The sequence below is a fragment of the Fonsecaea erecta genome (assembly GCF_001651985.1).
Source record: "Fonsecaea erecta strain CBS 125763 chromosome Unknown Scaff6, whole genome shotgun sequence".
Lineage (NCBI taxonomy): Eukaryota > Fungi > Ascomycota > Eurotiomycetes > Chaetothyriales > Herpotrichiellaceae > Fonsecaea > Fonsecaea erecta.
In genome coordinates, this window is record NW_017387249.1 from 1,319,799 (window position 1) to 1,341,404 (window position 21,606).

General features: G+C 54.4%; 8 protein-coding genes across 8 annotated transcripts; 5 read left to right on the forward strand and 3 right to left on the reverse strand.

Moving 5' to 3' along the window:
- Positions 1–81: 81 nt before the first annotated feature.
- AYL99_07504 (hypothetical protein) lies at positions 82–2,461 on the forward strand (the record flags this gene model as incomplete). The annotated part of the gene is made up of 2 exons (XM_018839013.1): positions 82–1,646; positions 1,723–2,461. The coding sequence occupies 2 exons, from the start codon at positions 82–84 to the stop codon at positions 2,459–2,461; spliced, it is 2,304 nt and encodes a 767-aa protein (XP_018691781.1).
- Positions 2,462–3,139: 678 nt separating this feature from the next.
- On the reverse strand, positions 3,140–3,784 carry AYL99_07505 (hypothetical protein; the record flags this gene model as incomplete). The annotated part of the gene is made up of 1 exon (XM_018839014.1): positions 3,140–3,784. The coding sequence occupies one exon, from the start codon at positions 3,782–3,784 to the stop codon at positions 3,140–3,142; it is 645 nt and encodes a 214-aa protein (XP_018691782.1).
- A 1,140-nt stretch (positions 3,785–4,924) lies between these two features.
- Positions 4,925–8,490, forward strand: AYL99_07506 (hypothetical protein; the record flags this gene model as incomplete). The annotated part of the gene is made up of 3 exons (XM_018839015.1): positions 4,925–5,127; positions 5,181–6,800; positions 6,858–8,490. 3 exons carry the CDS (start codon positions 4,925–4,927, stop codon positions 8,488–8,490), a joined length of 3,456 nt encoding a protein of 1,151 aa, XP_018691783.1.
- A 465-nt stretch (positions 8,491–8,955) lies between these two features.
- AYL99_07507 (hypothetical protein) lies at positions 8,956–11,184 on the forward strand (the record flags this gene model as incomplete). The annotated part of the gene is made up of 1 exon (XM_018839016.1): positions 8,956–11,184. The coding sequence occupies one exon, from the start codon at positions 8,956–8,958 to the stop codon at positions 11,182–11,184; it is 2,229 nt and encodes a 742-aa protein (XP_018691784.1).
- Positions 11,185–11,654: 470 nt separating this feature from the next.
- On the reverse strand, positions 11,655–13,246 carry AYL99_07508 (hypothetical protein; the record flags this gene model as incomplete). The annotated part of the gene is made up of 2 exons (XM_018839017.1): positions 11,655–12,819; positions 12,873–13,246. 2 exons carry the CDS (start codon positions 13,244–13,246, stop codon positions 11,655–11,657), a joined length of 1,539 nt encoding a protein of 512 aa, XP_018691785.1.
- Positions 13,247–13,454: 208 nt separating this feature from the next.
- Positions 13,455–14,450, forward strand: AYL99_07509 (hypothetical protein; the record flags this gene model as incomplete). Its single annotated transcript, XM_018839018.1, has 2 exons — positions 13,455–13,712; positions 13,770–14,450. The coding sequence occupies 2 exons, from the start codon at positions 13,455–13,457 to the stop codon at positions 14,448–14,450; spliced, it is 939 nt and encodes a 312-aa protein (XP_018691786.1).
- A 792-nt stretch (positions 14,451–15,242) lies between these two features.
- AYL99_07510 (hypothetical protein) lies at positions 15,243–16,973 on the reverse strand (the record flags this gene model as incomplete). Its single annotated transcript, XM_018839019.1, has 1 exon — positions 15,243–16,973. The coding sequence occupies one exon, from the start codon at positions 16,971–16,973 to the stop codon at positions 15,243–15,245; it is 1,731 nt and encodes a 576-aa protein (XP_018691787.1).
- A 1,323-nt stretch (positions 16,974–18,296) lies between these two features.
- AYL99_07511 (hypothetical protein) lies at positions 18,297–20,773 on the forward strand (the record flags this gene model as incomplete). The annotated part of the gene is made up of 2 exons (XM_018839020.1): positions 18,297–18,301; positions 18,367–20,773. 2 exons carry the CDS (start codon positions 18,297–18,299, stop codon positions 20,771–20,773), a joined length of 2,412 nt encoding a protein of 803 aa, XP_018691788.1.
- Between the last annotated feature and the right edge of the window lie 833 nt (positions 20,774–21,606).

The window sequence follows — 21,606 nt, forward strand, 5'->3', positions numbered from 1 at the left end:
ATGCCCCCCGTCGCTGGACGACCCGGTGAACAATAACAATTGAGAGCCACACCATTAGGCCTTGTACTGTTTGTTCAACACATGTCGGCGAGATTCGCGGCTGGCTTACCCTCGACCCTTTTCATGCTGTTCTCCTTCGTTGGCGCTCTGTGGGGCTACTGGGCCATTCTCAAGCATACTTCACTCGTCACAGCAGCCTTTTCATCCTCCCACGCCTCGGCTCAGGCACCGTTGGCTGGCTCTCCGGAAGCCTTGGATCCGCAACTCACCAATACCATCGGCAAGGATGTCATCAAACTCTACTACAACGGCTCAGGGCCAGTCCCCGCGTACGACAAGAAAACACCCTTACCAGAGCCCATCACTCCTCTGGGCGAGTTGGCGATCCAAGAGTCAATCCTGACCGAGTTGCTGTCCATCCTGCACACTCCCTATTACCCGGACAGCTGCTCAAAATGTATTGCCGCGGGCCAGGTGCTGCACATCGCGGCTATCAGTCAGCCAGTGACCGTCTTCACGGATGTGCTCATCCGAGCCTGCAATGCTGTGCCGGAGTTCAAGTCCAAGCTCCGAGCGGCGTCGTGCGAGTCGCACTTCAAAGGCGGAGCTGGATACGGCGCCTACATGGCGCAGCTCTTTTCGAAGATGACGTTGGCCACGGGCGACATGCAGCATTGGTGCTCCGTCAACTACGAATTCTGTGACGTCGAGCCTCCGGTCCTGATCGACGAAGACTTCTACTTCTCCCCGAAACCAGAATCGGCGTACATAGCCCCAGCACCCTCAGAGCAAACGTTCAACGTGCTCCATCTCTCCGACTGGCACCTGGACCCGCGCTATGACATCGGATCTGAGAGCAATTGCTCCGACTACATGTGTTGCCGACCATATTCGGTCAACAGGGAACTCTTCACCGACTCCCACAACGCCTCTATTCCCGCCTCAAGGTTTGGATCGTTCCTCTGTGACACGCCCGCCGACCTGGCGCTGTCGGCGCTCATCGAGATGCCCGCCTTTGTGGACATGGATGAGCTTGCCTTCAGCATCTTCACAGGCGACATTGTCTCGCACGACCCCGAGGACTTGCTCTCTCACGACTACGTATCCTACGAGGAAGAGGTGACGTTCAAAGTCTTCAAGCGCTTGATGGGAGATACAATCCCCGTCTACGCGGCCCTTGGGAACCACGATACTCTCCCCGTCGGCTTCAACACCCCCCGCAGCATGGACCCCGACCCGACGAACCGGACCAGCAACATCCTGCAGTGGAACTACGACCTGCTCTCCTCCCTGTGGTCGGGCCACGCGTGGCTCAACGACACCGAAGCCGAGTTTGCCCGCACTCACTTTGGCGCCTACGCCACCACCACCGCCCAGGGGCTGCGTGTCATCTCCATCAACTCCGACTTCTGGTACAAGGAAAACATCTTCAACTACTGGAACGTGACCAACCCGGATCCCAGCGGCATCCTCAAGTGGGTGGCGGACGAGCTGTCAGCGTGCGAAAGGAGAGGCCAGCGCGCCTGGATCATCGCCCACGTGCTGTCTGGATATGACGGTTCCGCCAGCATGCCGAATCCGACGGCGCTGTTCTATTCCATCGTGCGGCGCTTCTCGCCCGCCACCATCGCGGCGATCTTCTTCGGGTGAGTGTGGACCAGTATCATCATATAATCGGAGACTGAACCAGAGTGCGCTAACTATTCTTTGAACGTATTATAGGCACACGCACCAAGACCAAGTCCAGATCTTCTACGACTACCTGCCTTCCTCACAGGTGACCGTCACCACCCGTTCCGGCCCTCAGACACTGCGCGATACGACGCAAATCGACTTGACCAAGCCGCTCCAAATCAGCCACATCGGCCCGTCCATCACGCCCCTGACGGGCCTCAATTCGGGATTCCGCATCTACCAGATCGACGCGACCACCTTCTCCGTCATGGGCGCCCAGACGTACTTCGCCAACATGTCCGACAGCTTGAGCTGGACCAAGCCCGTCTGGGAATTTGAGTACGACACGCGCCACGTCTACTCGATTGTCGACGGGGACGAGAGTGAGAATGAGCACGATGATGACCACGACAGTGGTGACGAGAGCACATCCGCACCGTCTTCTCACGGGCATGGCATCTCCTGGCCGTCCACGGCACCCTTGAACGCGACATTCTGGCACCTCGTGACGGAGAAGATGCTCAACGGCTCGTCCTCCTCCTCGTCGTCTACACACGACGGTGGCGACGACGACGCCAAAAGATCGCCTCTGCTCCAACTCTACGAGCGCCACGAGTCCAAGTCCAGCACGCACCCGGACCGCCGCATCAGTGGCGGAACAGGCAACCCGGCGCAGAAGGTGTGTTTTCTGCGCGCCGGCAGCGGGTACCTGGGCCAGGCCTGCAAGGAGAAATATGGGGGCGAGGATGCGCGGTCACACCGCCAGAGGGAGTTTGATGTGAGGTAAGGTGAGGTGAGGTGAGTTGCGTGTGCGAGTGGAAGGGAGGGAGTGATGGAGACAGGAGCGAGGTGGTTGGTTATTAGTTAGGCAGTCGATGCTGCTCGCTCTGGGTGCAGGACGGAGAAATGGAAACAGAAGAGGTCCATCATATGATATCATATTGTTGGTTATATGAAAAGAAGGTACTGGGTTACTCTCACACACACACACACACACACATACACACACACATGCAGTCCGCGAGCTGTGAGTCTTCCAGCCAGGGATGGATAGATTTGGGGCGTCGATGTTTTACACACAGAATCAGTCAGTATATAAGAGTGTCGCGACAGGTGAATGTAGTAGGAGCGGTCATCTCATCCGGGGAAAAAAAATAGAAGATTCATGACTCCCATACTCCAGGTTTTGACCACCATGGGTTCCCTTCCAAATGTCCAATCTGGTATCCTCTGCAGGAAAAGGAAAATAAAGGGTATCAAGCCCACAAACCCCAGGGAACGCCTTGCTCATCGGATTCGACAACCAAGCTAATGCTCAGCTGATAGGATGGTTGCTCAAGTGGTTGATTCGTTCGTTCGCTCGTTCACTCGCTCATTCAAATAGCCACCCAGTCAGGCATGACCAATTAATTGCTCGTTAAAAATAAGCCTGGAGGAGTGTCGTCGTGGAGTCTCCGAGAGACGGTCAACGATTCCCAGAAGGGGTACCGTACTCCTCTTTCTTACTCCTGCCGCGATGCACAATCTCTTTGGCCGTCTGGGTCAAGCTGATGCCGCCAAACAGCCAGTCGTCGCTGTGCCGTCCATATCCCCCGGGCGAGCTGCCGCTATGCCGCGACTTCTTCTGGATCCAGCTGTCGCGTTTCTGCAGGTCCGGAGACGACGGGCTCGTGGCTGAGGGGGATATGGCGCCGTCGGACGTGTATCGCGGCGTCCGTGGGTGGTGGTCGTGAGAAGAAGACCCCGGAACCGGGATGGGCGAGCTCTGGGTGCGCTTGATGTTGTTGGATGAGGAGGAGGAGGAGGACGGAATGCTGATGTCTAGTGGTGGGGGCCTTGGGGACTTGGACCGTGATCTGGGGAAGGGGAAGGGGAAGGGGAAACTGAGATGACCTTTCGTCGGGGGTGATGAAGACTCCATTGACAGCGGGGAGAGCGTGGTTGCGGGAGACAAAGTTCTTGAACTGGTGATGGCATTATGTGAGTCGTCACTGGCACTGCGACCTTTCATATCAGGTCTGTGAGCGGACGTAGTTGGTGTCGGTATCGTTATCGAGGGTTTGGAGCTCATCTCACTGGTATTGGTCGATAGGGACGAAGACGAAGCCATGAGTTCCAAGCTTTGAGCGTGTAGATGATGGAGGATCTGTCCACGACCAATGCGGTGGACGTGCACGACTTTTATCTGCTTTTCCAGTTGAAGAGGCTTCCGGCCCAACTTACAAAATCGACTGGACACCGTTCGGTCACTGGACCTGGTCGGCTCGGCGTGCCCAGAAAGACCAGAGTGAGTGCCCTGCACTGCATCTGCATGCATGGCTTCCAGGTATACACTGATCAGATGGGGTGATCGAATGGCAGCCAAGAACGGAACTGGCGAGGAGCGGTTTTAGTTGGGCAGAAGCGAAGGCTGATCAGGACAGGGATGTGACTCTTCAACCACCAAGACTGATGTTGACCCTGGCCTCAATGGATCCAGTCTTTGCTCGTCGAGTCGCCTGTTCTTCGTCTTCTCCAGAACGAGTCTTGGGCAGTTCGCCCAATCAACCTTGGCCACATTCCACAGGCCGGGCCTGTTATCCCATCACATGTTCCTTCGACGCTGCTCACCGGTTTGGGACCATCCTGGTGCAAGACTGGCTGGAACAAAAGGCGCATCTGCAACCTCGAGCACAATCCCCACTGGAACCAATGGCGAACTCCAGCCCCAGACAGCCGAAGAGGTGGGTGGAGAATCTTTTTCAGCCGCACTCTTGGGACGCAGATTGTGCCAGGATTAAGAGGGACAAGAGAGAGGAACAGTCTTCCGGAGGATGACGCCAGTCGAGAGACACTCGCGCTGCAGCAGTGGCTGTAAAGGGTTGCCAGACAAAGCATGGCGCGTAAAAAACCACGGTGCTCTGATGGCCTGGAACCTGGGCGGAATAATGAAGGGCTAGAGAGGGCAACAGGGGGCCGCCTGGGGGGGACCTTGGGGCCGGTAGGTACCTGCGGGGAAACTTGGTGGGAGCCTAGCAGCCACCAGCCTTGGGGGACTTTTTGGCACAGCCTGTCATCACACTAAGTAAAGGGCCGCCTAGGCACTTTGGCTGTGGCGCCTCTTCTCCCCCCCGTCAAGCTTTTCTCTTTCATCCGATTCCGTGTCTTCTTGCAGATGGATCACGGGTAGCAATAGGGACGGACATCCTTTCAATGAAATCCTCTCAGGCCAATTCTGTGCACCGGTGTTGGATCGTTCGAGCAACAATGCATGGATCGCAAGTCACCTTCCCAACTCCCCGCCGGTTCCCAAGCACCAGCATCACCGTCTCCGCCACAGGTCAATGGTTATAGTCCACCGACAATCGATCAGTCGCACGATGTGGCCTTGGTGGTAAAAGCCCTCAACCTATCCCACGACCACCATGGAGTCTGTAATACAAGCATCTTGCTCTGGGGCTCCCCCGGGTCCGGGTATGCCATCACCAATCTCTCGTGGGTGAACATCTCTAATGCTACTTGAGCAGCAAGCGTCGGATTGCTACTAAAGCTGCTCTGGAGTTTTCCACCCGGACAGGCTGCAAGATCCTATGGTTGGATGGTCGAACCTTCGAATCGTTCGTCCGTGATTATCGAGCGGCGTATACCAAAATTACCGGAGAGCAACTTGCCCGGGGTATCACCATGACCCATACTCTTCTCAAGATCACATCCACGCTGCAAGCTCGTCGGGATGAATTGCTTATCGTCGTGTTTGACCTGCACTCCTCTCTGGAAGATGGAATGGAGACGGAACTGAACACATCCGACCTCTTTCTTCCGGAACGCTGTCGTATACTCCTTACTTCTTCCTTCGTCGTCCCGACCGTGGGTGGCAGTGCTGACCAGGTACTACCTGTGGAATGTGGACTGAAGCTGGCCTGCCGAACGACGTGCCTCTATGTTGGTGCACTTAGCGAGGAACAAGCCATGCAGTATTTCAGGGCTTCCGTGCCGAACAGCAACGATGCTGTCGACTGTCTTCGCGCTTTCTGGCACTGGCAACAAAACTCGTGGCACACCGCGCCTCTTCACCTGGCGCTTTCTTGTGCCTGCATGCGCTTGCTGCGGCTCTCGCCCAGCCGCTTCCAACAACTTTGTTTACACAAGGTCAAGCAAGGCTGCGGTCCGACGTGGCCGGAGTGCAGTCCGATCTTTTCGGTCATCATGTCTATTCTATGGGATGCTCTCAATGACTATAATGTCACCGCAGGCCGATTACTCTCCATCTGCTCAGTTGTCGATGGAATGGGGATTCCCGTTGCTCTGGTTGAAAAGTTCCCAATATTTCAAAACAATCCGGGAGGCCTTCACTCTGCGATGGGCTTGCTCCGTCTGAGTGGGTTGGTGGAGATAGACCAAGGACCAGAGCTTGCCACCATTAACCTTCATCCTCAGGTACAACGCTGGCTGCAAATCAAACGCCGACAAGTCGAGGACAAACAAGAGACGAGAGACTTCCTGCACGCATGGATCTCGGTGTTGAACGACTATCTAACCAAGCCAGAACACGAGCTGCCGAAGAAAGGCCCCATCTTTGATCCCGAAAAATTCTGGCCGATGCTCACTCACATTGCGTCGCTTTGTAATCTCAAACCAAGGCGAATCTCGCAGTTTTGCAGCATGCAGTACATGATATTTCTCAAAAATGTCGCTGTTTTTCTTGTCGAGGACGGCATCTACCAGATCCTGGCCGGCGTGACCATAACTCATGCTTTCGATATGTGCATTCTGATACAATCTCGACAGGGCCTTGATATCGTTCTGGACCGAGAGTACATCCACATTTGTCAAGTGAGAGCCAACGCCCTGATGAATCTGTCGGAATATGGTGCGGCTGAGCATGAACTTCGAGAGGCAAAGCGAGTACTTAGTCGTCACCTCCCCCTCGATCCGATCGGCGCGCAGACCTGGCGCGAGATTGAGGACTCAGAAGCGTACCTCAGCGTTGCCCAGAGCAATTGGCCTGAAGCGAACCGGATGCTCACAGAACTGCTGGCTGACCCCGAGCCTGACACTGATCCCCGCGACCTGGCGAAGCGACACCATTGGATGTCGAGATATAAGGCGGCCGTAAACGAAGACATTTTTGCCTTGGAGCATTCGCAGTAGGTCTACCTCGAAATGCCGTCGGGTCATCCCGTTAGATGCTAATTGCAAGCTAGCATGACCATGTCTCACTGGAGAGATCTACCATATGAAGAACGATGGGGCTACAAAGACACCAGGCCACTGAACTGGGTCGAAAAGCACATGCTGAATCTCATGAACATGGGCAAGTATCAGGGTGCCCTCGTCTTCGGGACACGACTGCTAGATAGAACCTACGAGCTTTCCCCACTTCTTGGGAGTTCTATCTGCTGCTTGACGTACCGAGTTGTGCGCTGCCAATGCATGCTAGACATGGTCGACGATGCGGAAAGAACCGTATGTCGACTTCTTGAACTGCCGTCGCACGACGAATACATCAATGACACTACCCGAGCTTATCTGCTGTATACGCTGTATGAGCTTGCGGTGGCACTGCAACGCGATGGGCGGGTCGTGGAAGCTGAAGGCCTGTACAGATTTAACATACGGTTTTCGAAGCTTAACGACGTCAAGAACCTGAGCGGCACCGAACCATATGACAGCTGGCGTGACTATGTACAGTTGATCATGTGTTTCATCGAGCAAGGGAAACTGCTGGAAGCAAGGAAACTCAAGGAAGACTATGAGTGTGAGAATCCAGACAACCGGCTTACACACCGCATCATCGAAAATAGCTGGACCGCTTATCGCCATTCCAGGGAGTTGTATGTCAGAGCTGTGCAGGCAGAGAAATCGGGGACCTCCCTAGAGTTCAAAGCATCCGTTGACCTGGCAGAGACTCGAGCAGCATTAAAACGGGCCGTGAAATGGTTTGGAAGTCCAAAGCATCGTGTCGAAAGTGGCAAAGACTTCGAGAGCGACATCGATCTGCACCACGTCAATCGGGCACGTAACAGCCGTCTTCTTCAGCTCCTCAACTTCCCTCTCATTTACTTTGCTTTCGTCGATACGCGCTCCAGTACTGCCACCGCTGATACAGAGACTCTTGAGTTCTTCTTGTGGGCCGATCTTCGTCAAAGCGTACTGGGGCAGTACTGGAAATGGTGTGACTGCAGAAGGAAGAGACGACGCAGTCAAAGCATCGATGAATCGGATCACTACGTGGTCAAGCCAAAGCGAGACGATGACGGCCCGCCGCTGAAGAAGCTGACACAGAAATCAATCACGGACTGGGTGATAAGAATGCCGGCAGCGAGCAAGGCCATTCCAGCAAATTGCGGCCCCTGTTGTCCGTGCATCGAAGCCAACAAAAGAGGTCTTCTCGAGACATCTGCACTGGCATCGAAACTATACTTGTGGGAAGAGCCGACGCCGAAAAAGCGCCCGTCAAAGACTAAACCCAGGTTTCGGAACAGCAAACCGAACCGATCGCCAATCCCCGAAACTGAGCTTTTCATGCTCGTCCGGCCTAATACTTGGTTCTGGATCCAGTCCGAGTTTGCGGATGGAGAGGCCGAAGGAGAGAACTATATCATTCCAGGAGCGGTTGAGATTCCAGCGATAGCCATCACACCACCAGAAGGTCAAACGGATCTCCTGCCGCTGACCACGGATCCCCAAGAGAGACTGACCAAGTATTACAAAAGGGACTATGCGGCAGACTTTGCTTCTGTGTTGAAGAGGCAGCACGAGACCGAGTGGTTTGGGCCGACACGGTTGGATGATATCTTGGAAGACGACGAAGACGAGGAGGATAGTGGTGAATAGCGAGCCCAGATGTCAATGAGGGCGCCATTCGATTTCCCGACATAGTGGGACAGTACCAAGTCGGAGAGAATACTCGGTATAGAGAACGAAAACACCATTCTGCAAGCATTGTATGGCTTTCTCAGTATGACGTCACCCTCAGATCCCGACCGCCATGGCTGATTGGACGGAACAAGACGTCGAGATCAGAGCGACTCAATTCCCGAATACGATGCATCATTTTCCATCTCACCATGTCCTCATTGAAGGCTTCACCTCTTTGCTGCTGATGACAGAATGAGCAAGGCGCAACAACTAACGGTTAATATGCATCTGTAGCGGTCCCCATCCGTGGTTGACACTTCTCCATCCCAATATGTCCTTTTACACCACCCTCCTCCACATCTCTTGGGTCTGATGCGACCCGAATTTTCTCCATGTCACCAAGTTTCATGGATTTTTGGATTATGACTCGACCTATTATTCATGGCCACCTCAAATCCCCCTCATCCATTGGACTTGGCAGCGTCGCCGCCCATCTTCATCCTTCCAACTCACTTGAAGCCAGAAGAACTTCATGACACGGAAGACCAGATCGTCCAAGCTGGCGGCCAATTGACGTACGATGCCAAAGAGGCCAGAGTCTTCATAGGTCGAGTCACCCATAAGAAGCGTGCCGCATTTGATCTCCGGGCGAGGGGAGTATGGACAGAAGAGTCAGCCTTGCCGGGGACGAGCTCCAACGCAGATGTGGGTCGTGAACAGAGTGTGCAGGAAGGCCCAGCGAGGAAGAAAGTCAAGCTTGCAGAGCATGCTCGCAGTTCCCGGTATTCGACAAGGTCAAAGCGGCTCAGTTCAAGCCCGATCTCGATATCTTCAGATTCATCTGGGGATGAAGGCGCATCTCCACCCGCCGCCCAAGTGTCCTGGCCTGATCTATCAGTCCATATTCTCATCCTGAAACTCTCCTGGCTGGAAGCCTGTCTCAACGAGGGACGTCTGCTTCCATACCAACCTTACATGGTCTATGCGGCGAGGATCATCCCCAAGCCAGCGGACGAAGTCTCTCCCAGAGCGCCCGCACCCGTGACCACGTATGTCAAGGTAGGAGGATCTGCGTCGCAATCTCAAGCCATCACAGCACGAAGGGCGTCCAAGCCGGCCGTGTCGACATCCATTTTGGAACGTGCAAAGGCCGAAGCAGCGGTCCTGCCCTCGTCCTCTCGCCGCCGGTTTGGCGACCATGCCCACCACCACCATTCTTCGTCCTCACAGGCAGACTCCACCCATCACAAGCGGCCGAAGCTCCATCGCACCACGACGTCTGAACTCGAATACCAAGCCAAGCACCCTCTTCCACCTCTTCCGGACTGGGCAGTCGGCCCCAACGCAGCCTACGCGTGCTGTCGCTCCACGCCCATGCACACCCCCAACGACGCCTTCATCGCCCAACTCACCAAGATCAAGGAAGCCCGCGTCCTCACACTCGACGATATCGGGGTTCGCGCCTACTCGACCTCCATTGCCTCGATCGCCGCCTACCCGTACCGCATCGCTCATGTCGAAGAAATCACCCGCCTCCCCGGCTGCGAAACTAAGATCGCCGCGCTGTGGCGCGAATGGCAAGACTCTGCGCCGCCGGAAGCCGACGACTCGGAGAGATTCATCCAAGTGGTCCGCGACTTGGAGGCCGATCAGGACCTGCAACACCTGCGTCTCTTCTGGAACATCTGGGGCGTCGGACCGGACACGGCGCGCAGGTTCTACTTCGAGCACGGCTGGAAGGACCTCGACGACGTGGTGGAGTTTGGCTGGTCGACCTTGACCCGCGTGCAGCAGATCGGCGTCAAGTACTACGACGAGTTTCTGGAGAAGATCCCCCGGCGCGAGGTGGAGGCGATCGGGGACGTGATCTTGCGGCACGCGCGATCTGTTCTCCACGTCCCGGAAGACAAGTTCGGCTCGACGGACGACATCGAACTCATCATCGTCGGCGGATACCGGCGCGGCAAGGCCTTCTCGGGCGACGTGGACGTCATCCTGTCACACCGCGAAGCGTCCAAGACGCAAGATCTGGTGGTGGAGGTGGTCCGCAGTCTCGAGGAAGAGGGCTGGATCACGCACACGTTGACGCTGCACACCACGACCAGTGATCGCGGGCAGGCGACGCTGCCGTTCCGCGGGGGCACGAGCCACGGCCACGGCTTCGACAGCCTGGACAAGGCGCTGTGCGTGTGGCAGGACCCGCACTACGCGAGCGAGGACCCGGAAGCGACCGCCGATGACACGGGCCCGGCCGCCCGGAAAACGAACCCCAACATCCACCGCCGCGTCGACATCATCGTCTCGGCGTGGCGCACCGTCGGCTGCGCGGTGCTGGGCTGGAGCGGCGGCACGACCTTCCAGCGCGACATCCGGCGCTTCGTGCGCAAGACGCACGGACTCAAGTTCGACTCGTCGGGCGTGCGCCACCGCGGGAACGGGCTCGTGCTGGACCTCGAAGCCCCGCGACCCAAGGATCACAAGGGCGGCGCACTGGAGCGGCTATTGATGGGGGCCGGCGGCGGCGGCGGCGTCAAGGCTTTAAAACGCAGTGACTTCAAGGACGACGCCATCGAGTGGGACGACCTAGATACCTGGGCCGACCGCGAGAGGAGGCTCATGGACGGCCTAGGCATCGGGTATCGTCCGCCCGAGGAGAGGTGTACGGGCTGAAGATAAGAACAAAACCCAATCCTATTGTGTATTATCGATTATCGACTATGAAGTGCTCTTTGGTTTGGTGTTTTCTCTTTGGAAATAACTGAATCGTGTCGTTTGGGATACACGCTCGGGAGGGGAAGCTGGAGGGAGCGTTTCAGGATATGATTGAGCTTTGTTTTCCTGGGGGAATGGTTTACGAGTCGGGCACAGGTATCACGAATCCAGACGCTTGAATAGTAACGAAGTGAAATGAACGTGCAATGAGGGGAGGGGATAGACAGAAGAAAGGACCATTCCACACTTTTCTTTTCACCGAAGGGGTCTGAAACCCCTACCTAGCTTTTCTATCTCTTCCCAGGAAAAAAAAAGGGGCCACTTTTCGACGATAATCTACAGACCAAAAAGAGAGGTATACATCCATCCATCAAGGCAAGTGTCAACCTGCTCCAGCACCTCACTCCCCAGACCAGAGTAGTAAGATATCACCTCGTCTTCGTCTTGCCAATACTCGTGTCCACACTGCCCACAAACCACGCGAGCACATACACCACAGCCAATCCCGCGAAGATGGTCATGGGTTTGCGGAAGGCGGCCAGGAACGGGTATTCGTACGTCACCAGGATGGTCACGTCTCTCGCTTCGTCGACAACATTGTAGGCCGTCAGCTTCAACTCCGTCCTCCCCAAAGTGTCCAGGAACGTCTTGTGAAGATCATACTCGGCGTGCAGAGGCGGAACGCCCGTACCGCCGTGAGCCTGCCACTTGACGTTCTTAGCACCTTCGGGCAGAATGACCCGGAAAACGAGCTGCTCGTATTGAATCCCCTCCGGCATCTTGGGGCCTTCCAAGAGTGGGACGGACAGGATGTAGGTGTCGGATTGAGTCTTGAGCTGGCGGAGGGCAGAAGAGAGCGCATTGTTCCAGCCAATGCGGAAACTATACTTCCATCCACCGAAGATGGGATAGCGAGGCTTGAGTTCCAGGCTTGCTTCACGGACGTTGTTGGGTCTGAAACGCGATGTCGAGACATTTCCAATGTCGTCGGTGAAATACGGGTCGGCCGTGCCTGGTTTCAGCGGGACCTTCAGTTCCCTCACGGCGGAGGTAGACCCCTGCCCGGCGTTGATGTAGAAGTTTTGCGTGCTCCATGCCAGGCGAGAGAATTGGTTCGCAAGTGTAGCACCGTCGTGGCGCAGCCAGTATCTTTCTTCGGTCGCCAAATTACCTCCCCAGTGGGACACTTCGACGTCTCGTTCGAGAAGGCTGCAGACAAGGAGGGGCTTGTTGAATTCGTAGCGCACAGTCACCGGATAGGTTGTGCCTGGCTCGACCTTGGCCGTATCGTATGGACCATATGTGAACGACGTCCCTTGCTTTTCTGGGTCGGTGGCCGACGTCAAGCCGCTGGTGGTGGTGTATTCGGGGACGTCTGCGGACGGGAACTTGACTTTTGTTTTCTGTTTGACGGTCTTGTAGACGGAGGGCACGTAGGCGGAGAAATTGTAGACGAGGTATTGCTTGTCTTCCTGTCTGATAGAGGCGGGCAAAGGCGTCAGAACACCCAGCACGTTCCACGAAATTGAGAGAGTGACGGTGCTTTTGGGTGGCAGCGGTTCCGCGAGGTGGATGACATAGTATTGAGTAGGTCTAGAGCAGTCAGCTACCATTCCCCGCGACGAACCGGGACTGGTTCTGCATACCTTGAGGTTCCGCCTTGATCGTCCAACACCGCAGACAGCGCCGCAATGGTGGTCTTCAATGGAAATTCTGGCGTCTTCTTGTCCCGGGCGTCGAACCCGCCAATCTTGCCCATCAGGTCATATTCAAAGGGAATATAGTAGTCCGACTGGGGCGACTTGTCCGTGTTGGTGACCAGCACATTGGTGGTCTCTCGCACGTAGCCCTTCTCGAGGTTGATGGTCCGGACGAGGTTGGTGTTCTCGAATACTGGGGGAGGTTTGAAGTCGCCTGCTAATATCGTTTGCGTGGTTCGACGTTCGGTGAGATTCGACTCTGCCCCGAAGACTCCGACGCACAGCGCGAGCACCGCGCCCACCACGGATGAAAGCCTCATTCTCGTGCCTTTCAAGGAGAGTATATTCATCAAGACCGCATCGTTCGTTGGCGACTCAATCTGGCCAGCGTGGAGAAGGGGAAAGGCTACGGCTGCGGAGTTTCAAATGACAGTCATGACGACCCACTCATCACCAATACGGTGAATCGTGACAAATGTTAGTGCAAAGCTGGCTGATATGGAGGATCATACTCCCCCTAAGAGCACAATGACATTGACTCCCTCGTCATTGGTGGAAGCTCCTTCTGTACAGTCTCGCCTTCTCGACGTCGCAGGCTCATTTTACCAGGTCGTCCTCGAAGTAAATTGCGATCAAGTCACCAAGTCGCCCACCATGGCGTCCAAGCTTGTGCCACAGTTGGTACGCCAGGCGACCAGGACAGCTCCCCGAGCTCCGCGAAGACAGCTGTTCCATCCCAGACAATTCTCAACCACCCCGTCGTCGAGAAGTGAATCGCTTGCCGTGGTCAGTAGCACACCTAAATCTCATCCCAATAGAAAGCCCCCCTAACAGAGAAGGCAGCATCGCAATACTCCCGAAAACAACCCCTCTATCCCCTTCAAGTTCAACGAGACGAACCTCCGCCTCATCGATGAGATCATCAAGCGCTATCCGCCGCAGTACAAAAAGGCTGCCGTCATGCCCCTGCTGGATCTGGGCCAGCGCCAACACGGCTATACCTCGATCAGCGTGATGAATGAGGTGGCCCGGATCCTCGAGATGCCGCCCATGCGTGTCTACGAAGTTGCCACCTTTTATACCATGTACAACCGCAACCCAGTCGGGAAATATTTCGTCCAGGTGTGCACCACCACGCCGTGCATGCTGGGCGGGTGCGGGAGCGACGTGATCATGAAGGCGTGTGAAGAGTTTCTGGGCATCCACTCGGGCCACATGACCGAAGACAAGCTCTTTTCTCTCCTCGAGGTCGAATGTTTAGGTGCTTGTGTCAATGCGCCCATGGTCCAGATCAACGACGATTACTACGAGGATCTCACACCGGAGACGGTCAAGCAGTTATTGCAGGCGCTCAAGGACTCGGCCACCATCAGTGGGTATGATGTGTCGAAGGTGCCGCGGCCGGGACCACAAGTTTACGAGGGGAAACAGAGAATGACCTGCGAGCCGAGGGCTGGGCAGACCACGTTGTTGAGCGAGCCATATCATAGCAAAGACGTCCTGAGGGCAGATGGGGAGCTGTGATGGGCGATAGACAGAAGGAGGAAGTCTCGCCACGAGCCGGGCCTGTAGGATGGCACTGGAATTTCGAATCCGCCAGCACCCAATCTTGGAGGAAGACAAGTGAACCTGAAAGGCCTTACAGTCGACCAATTGCCCGTGTCCGGCGAGACTGGGCCGTGTTGTACATATAAGAATAAGAATTCTTGAAGCACAGCAGGCGAGGAGCGTCCCCATTCCTAACCAGGTCGTGGAAGGACTAGTCACAGGGGAAGCAGTTGTTTCTCCCGATCCTTCTCTTTCCCATTCTTTTTTTGGCTCCATCCTCCTTGATATCGAGAGAAACCCGAATCTTCGACTGGGATTTACAGTTTTCTGACCGCATTCCGTCAATGGGATTAGCTACCCAGCACTCATCCTCGCCAAGGTCCAGCACAATTAACTAACTAGCGAAGACTTTCATGCCAGCATCGTTTTTACTAGATATACAACCAAGCCCTTGTTCGAGTCTCGGCTCCCAGTTTCATCGTTTGATGTATTCCCGTCATTATGTCGTGATGTTCGTTAACCCAACGCGAGAGAGCCTCACCCACCATCCCAAAGTTGAGTCCTGACGCCCTCGACATCTACAAATACGGACGTTGAATGCCCCAGGCTTATCCTGGCTGCGAGCTGCGCAGCCTTGAAAATCCACATTGGCTGGCTATGTCGAGCAATGTATCAATAAGAAAGAGACAGGCTGCCATCAAAGACCAGAGCACCCAGAAAAAAGCTGCATAGGATAACAATACCAGACCACCCGTCCTGTGGCCTCTATCAATCAGAATGGTACAAGGACAAGGTGGCAGGTACGGGAAGCCCCTTAGCCGCATAAGCCTGGGCCTGAGGTATTTTGAAAAATGAGGACACGACTGCTTTAGGGGCGCAAAATTGCTTGTCGTCTGGGGACTCGTCGTGAGACTCGTCCTGTTCCGGGTCGTCTAATTGCTTACCGGCATGCCCTATGTAACCATCAGATTGCGTCTCCTCTATCGGACCGACATCACCAGACGCTGACGGGGGTGGGGATACCTCGTTTGAAGAGACGCCGAATGATGGCTGGAGCAGCTGCCAATCCATTTGGTCCTCTGTCTGGTTGGAGTAGATCATGGTCCAGGTCAGGTCCCCTTCAAATTCTTCTCCATTTGCCGGTTGCTCGACATCACCCTGATTTGGTTTGATGGCGAGGGATTCGAGGGGGCATTCTCGAATCCGTGGATCTGTAACATAGGCTTCCACTTTAGCCTTCAGCCTGTCTGTGCTTCCAATATCCTTTGCAACGAACCATTGTTGCCTTCCCCCGTTGCTGAACCATCCGCTGAAGGAAACCGAAGTGAGTTTGAGATCTGTCTTCAAGTGCTTGATCAGGCGGACCCAGCATTCTCGGCGATCTTCACCACCGATGAGGGTCACGTTGGACAATTCCAAGCGTCGCAGGGTGGCGGCGTGGATCTTCAAGAAGTGAAGAAAGTCCTCATCGTGGCAGATGCAGGCGTCGACAATCAGGGTTTCCAGTCTTGGGACGAGAGGCGCAGACGACCATGTTCCGGCGGAGGATTCCAGAAGTCCACAAAAATCCGAAACCAAGTCATCCTCAGTATACTGGTGATGACTGGCACTGCAATCCGTGAGCCGCAATTTCAGCGTCTTCATGTTCGGGGCTCCAGCGAAGAGGGCGCGGATCAATTCAATATGGTTGGCGGTGGCCATCAGCGTGTCATTCCGGAAAGAGAGCTCCAGGGCGCGGAGGTTCTCGGTGACGGCTCGACATATACGAATTTGCTGAAATCCGGCGGGCGCCTTGATAGGCACCACTCCAAACATTGACCGCCCATCTATGTTCTTTGCCTTGAAGGTGTGAAGGTGGCAGCCAGCAGAGAAAGCGGCGGTAAGAAATCCCTTGGTGTAGGATCTACCCGAAGTCCCCGCCATCGAACTCCAATTGACCGTCTCTGGGTCGACCCTGAGGCGTTTGCAGAACCTGAGATAGAAGTAGGGAACCTTGGCTGCCGCAATAGGAGACCCATCTTCGTGTTCTTTGACGCGGACCACCTGCAGGTTGGGCAGGATCCGTAATGCTCTAGAGAGGACGGCCACTTCGATGGCGGCCTCTTCATAAGGTTTGAAATTTTCAAGGCCGGTGCGGTCGAGGAAGGCCATCACTTTGCGACGTTCCTCTTTGGAAATGGGGCGAGTCCGGTCTGACGGAATTCCCTTGATGCAATGGAAGAACGACCCAAAACGGCCATCATATGTCAGACTAGTGATATGACGAGGGACCTTTGAGCCCTGCAATGCGCTGTACAGGCCAAGGATAGAGTGGTCGTTTGGAACCAGAACCACTTTGCGCCAGAGATACGGGTCAACCATGTGAGCGAGGTTCTTCGACACCAGTCGCAGCTGTTTCAAGGTGGCTCGGGGACATCTTTGGATAATGAGCAGAAAGATTTCGTTGGGCAGATCGGGAACCTGGCTCAGAGCCACCTGGGTTGTTGCAGAGGACGTCATGGCGGGAAGGGGGTTAGATGAGCATGGAGACGGAAGGCGGGAGATATCACATGGAACAAAGGCGGAAGAAGGTATTTCATGGGTGGAAAACACAGAGCACAGCCTCGGACAGCTGGTTGCGGCTGCCTTTGAGGCTAGCGCGGTTGCCTGATGGGTTGATGAGTCGAACGAAGTGCAGAGATGGCGCGAGGAAACGAGGGACGAGGAATGGAATGCAATGGAGTTTGGTCGCTGAAACTGCCTGATAGAAAGAGATGGAGATGGTTGGTGCCGTTTTCTCAATATCAGGGTTGGATGAAGAGATGGAGAAAAAGCCAAGTGACGACGACTGTGTGTTGTTGTGTGTTGTCTTGGTTCCAGTCCCAGTGCGGAAGTCGCAGACGACGACTATCGCAGTTACCTTTTGCGTATGTTCATTTGGACATGGCCCATGCCTCGAGCACTGTAGACAAGCAGATGGATTATGGGAAGCTGTACTCGGTAGATCGAGGAACCCCACTCATCTGTGGTATCATGGTCGGGTTAATATTACCAGAATGTGGATTGGTGGATGCTCTGGCCCGCAGACGATCTCTCTCAGCCTCGCCAGGCTATTATGAGCAGGTACATGATACATATGGACATGGTGTGCGGACTTGTCGTCACTGAGGGACTCCATTGATGGCGACTGGTGCTGTGGTAATAATTCTTTGTCGTCGGCGACTTGGTGATAATAGTCAATTTTGACATTGAACACTCACGGTTTAGCATCTCAATGGTGGAGTGCCCTACTGAGATCTTCATCCCACTTAATCATACTGCTGCTTGAAGCCTATCTTTCTCCTCTCTACCCACGAGGCAGCTTGTTAGGCTAGGGTATGTACCTGATGGGGTGGGCACCGATGCCCGAATATGCTAGCAGTGGGTACCTAGACCGGCGCTCCAGACCCCCTAGAGCCCCCACTAGCGGGCTAGCCACTTGCTGTCCTTGGACGCTTTGGCCTTATAAGCAACGAGGACAGGCGCACGTTCCCCAAACCCGCCGTTGCCATTGGGTCAGCACCGAGGCGCAGATGAAGCCCCTACGTAGCCGGAAGCTCCAGCAAACGAGCCCGATTCGCGGTTCATCGAGGCCATTACCTCTACCTGCATGGAATTTTGTTAGCTTTGGAGCTTTGCTTCTGCTGCACCATGATCCCAAAGCATTTGTCTATTATTCTCTGCTGCATCTCTCGTCACGATTAAGCTCTATGTCCTTCGTCACTTCTACTCAGTCGACCATACGTTCACATCTCTTTCCCTTCAATGCCGTAGTCTGGCAGCACCCTTCCCGTTCCTCTCGCCATGAAGTATGCCCTGAAGCCAACCCCGCCCAGTTGTTGTATTCCTCGCTAACCACCCACCTTTCCTCTAGGTTCGGTCAGCAGCTCCGCCAGTCCTTGATCAAGGACTATTACTGGCACTACATTGCTTATGACGACCTCAAAGCCGCCCTCAAGAAGCCCTTCGTTAATGGCAAAAGTGGCGAGCGCGAGTCGTGGACCGACGACGACGAAGCCAACTTTATTCGGTTGCTGGAGGCCGAGCTGGACAAGGTCTTTACGTTCCAGAAGCTCAAGAGCCAGGAGATAATATCAAGGATCAAGGCGGCCGAGTCCGAAGTCAAACAGGTGGTCGAACGGCAAGAGCGCCAGAATCAGAATGGCTCAGAAGCCGACGAGGAGCTCGAGAACGATTTCGACCTACTAGAAGCCGACCTTTCCGACATTATCGCTGACGTTCATGACCTGGCCAAATTCACACAACTGAACTACACGGGGTTTCAGAAGATCATTAAGAAGCATGACAAGCAAACCCAGTTGATCCTACGTCCTTCCTTCGCGACCCGCCTCAAAGCAAAGCCCTTCTTTCAAGACAACTATGATGCCTTTATCGTCAAGCTCTCGAAACTCTACGACCTGGTCCGCACGCGGGGCAACCCGGTAAAAGGAGACAGCAGCGCCGGCGGTTCCCAGCAGAACTTTGTCCGTCAAACAACCAAATACTGGGTCCATCCGGACAATATCACAGAGTTGAAGCTCATCATCCTCAAGCATTTACCTGTCTTGGTCTTCAACCCCAACAAGGAGTTTGAAGAAAAGGATTCTGCCATCTCATCCATCTACTACGACAACCCGGAAACATGGGAGCTGTATATGGGTCGTCTCAAGAAGACCGAAGGCGCCGAGGCCATCCGCCTTCGATGGTACGGTGGCATGGAAAACGAGACCATCTTCGTGGAGAGGAAGACTCATCGCGAAGATTGGACAGGGGAAAAGTCTGTCAAAGCCCGGTTCACGCTGAAAGAGAAGAATGTCAATGCTTTTTTGAACGGGACATTGACCGTGGACGAGGTCTTTGCGAAGATGCGAAAGGAGGGAAAGAAGAGTGCCAAGGAGATTGACGACCTCGAACAGCTCGCTCGAGAGATCCAATACCGTGTTATCAGCCGGAAACTCGTCCCCGTGACCAGGTCTTTCTACCACCGCACGGCGTTCCAGCTTCCAGGTGACGCCCGTGTGAGAATATCATTGGACACCGAATTGACCATGGTCCGCGAAGATAATCTTGATGGCCGACAGCGCGCCGGTAAGAACTGGCGACGAATGGACATTGGGATCGACTGGCCCTTTCCCCAGCTGCCTGCGGAGGATGTTGAACGATTCCCTTACGCCGTCCTTGAAGTCAAGTTGCAGACCCAAGCCGGCCAAGAACCACCTCAGTGGATTCGAGACTTGACGGCAAGCCATCTGGTCGAAGCTGTCCCCAAGTTTTCGAAATTCATCCATGGCACCGCCACCCTTTTCCCTACCCGCATCAATCTTCTTCCGTTCTGGTTCCCCCAGATGGACGTTGACATTCGGAAACCTATCACCCACCGCTTCGGCATTGAACGACCTGCCAATACAGCCAGCTACTCAACCAGTGATGTCGATGAGGACGAGTATGATTCAGACGATCCATCAGCTGAGGCTCAGACCACTGGAAAGACCACACCCATGTTTGATCCGTCTGAGGAGACCGACGATGAAGGGACAAGACGCTTGAAGGCCGCACGACGAGCACTCGACGAGCATAGTCGGGCTCAGAACCGAGACGCCGTAGAAGACAGCTATGCGGCACCTGGCAACTCTTTAGACGAAGAAGAAAGAGTCGCGGCCATACGTGTTTCGGACGAGTATCTGTACGACTCGGAAGAAGAAGATGCTGAAGACGAGCTCGAACAAGCCCGCCAGTCCAGCTCGTGGAAATATTACCCCTTGTTTCTGAAGCAGCAGGCTCACCTGGTTGGCGATCGTGTGCTCAACCTCTTCCAGAAAATCCCTGCAACCACCCGTTTACCACAGAACGGAGGCATTGCCGGCGGCAGAAACCAGCTCACCGGGCAAGTCCAAGTGAAACGCTTCAAGGCGCCCAAGGGCAAACGCATCCATGTGCCCGTTCGTGTGGAACCAAAGGTTTACTTTGCTGCCGAACGCACCTTTCTCTCGTGGCTGGAATTCAGTATCATCATCGGCTCCATTGCAGCGGCGCTTCTAAATTTTGGAGATAATGTGAGTTTGATTTCCGCCTGGGGGTTTACGATTGTCGCTTCCGCAGCATTGATATATAGTGTTGTCATTTATTATTTGCGGGTGCAGATGATTCGCAAGAGAAGGGCCAGTGTGTCGAGGTACTATGATAAATATGGGACAACGGCGTTATGCTTGGGGTTGCTTGCCGCTACCGGGGTTACATTTGTCTTTCGCATTAAGGAGGATGGATGGTTCCAGCAGACCTGAGCACAACACAAGGCAAACGACCAGAAACGGTCAGTCAGGGGACCATAGGTGACGAAGCCATTTCCACACATGGGGAATACAAAAGCCGAGAGGAAAGAAAAGAAAAGAAATGAGACGGGACAGGAACTACAAGCATTATAATGACGGTCTATACGAGTCGAGGATCGCCGCATTGGCCACAGCAAGCATAACAGGAGAGACAGGAACCAGTACTCGCTCTATGCGGTGTCTCTTTGGAGTATTCCATATAGCTTCTTCCGATACAGCCTTCCCCAGGCTGTGCAACGTATGTAATTAAAGTGTATGTATACATTAGTACTCAGTACATAAGCACTTAACAAGCAAGCAAGCAGTCACTCACTCAACTGGCAAGTGGTTACTTGATATCATTACGGACTATATTCTCGGGAGAAGACTCAAATCAAGCAATCAAATCAAGGAGAAGCAAAACCTCTTGGGGCCATTTATGTAGTTTGAAGCTAAGTGTCAGATTCCATCTATTCTGGACGCTCGTGATGATGATGATTTTCATTCCTTCCGTGTGTTGTAAGTTTTCCTGTGTATTGTTCCCGATGTACAAGGTACAGTCCAGTATCAGCTCTCCCTCCCTGCAGTAGTAATTCGCGCTGGCTCCATCGTCGAACAATCACTCAAAACGGCTTCTTTTCTAAACCGGATTGGACCGGAAACGCCGTTTATGGGGAGTCTTTTTTTCCCTCTCTCAACCCACCCACCTGCTCTGTAACACTGTTTTTTTTTTTCTTGGATGGTTTAGGTTCGGGACTTTGGGGACAGTCTGCTCTCCTGATACATCGGAATCATGTCAGGATTAC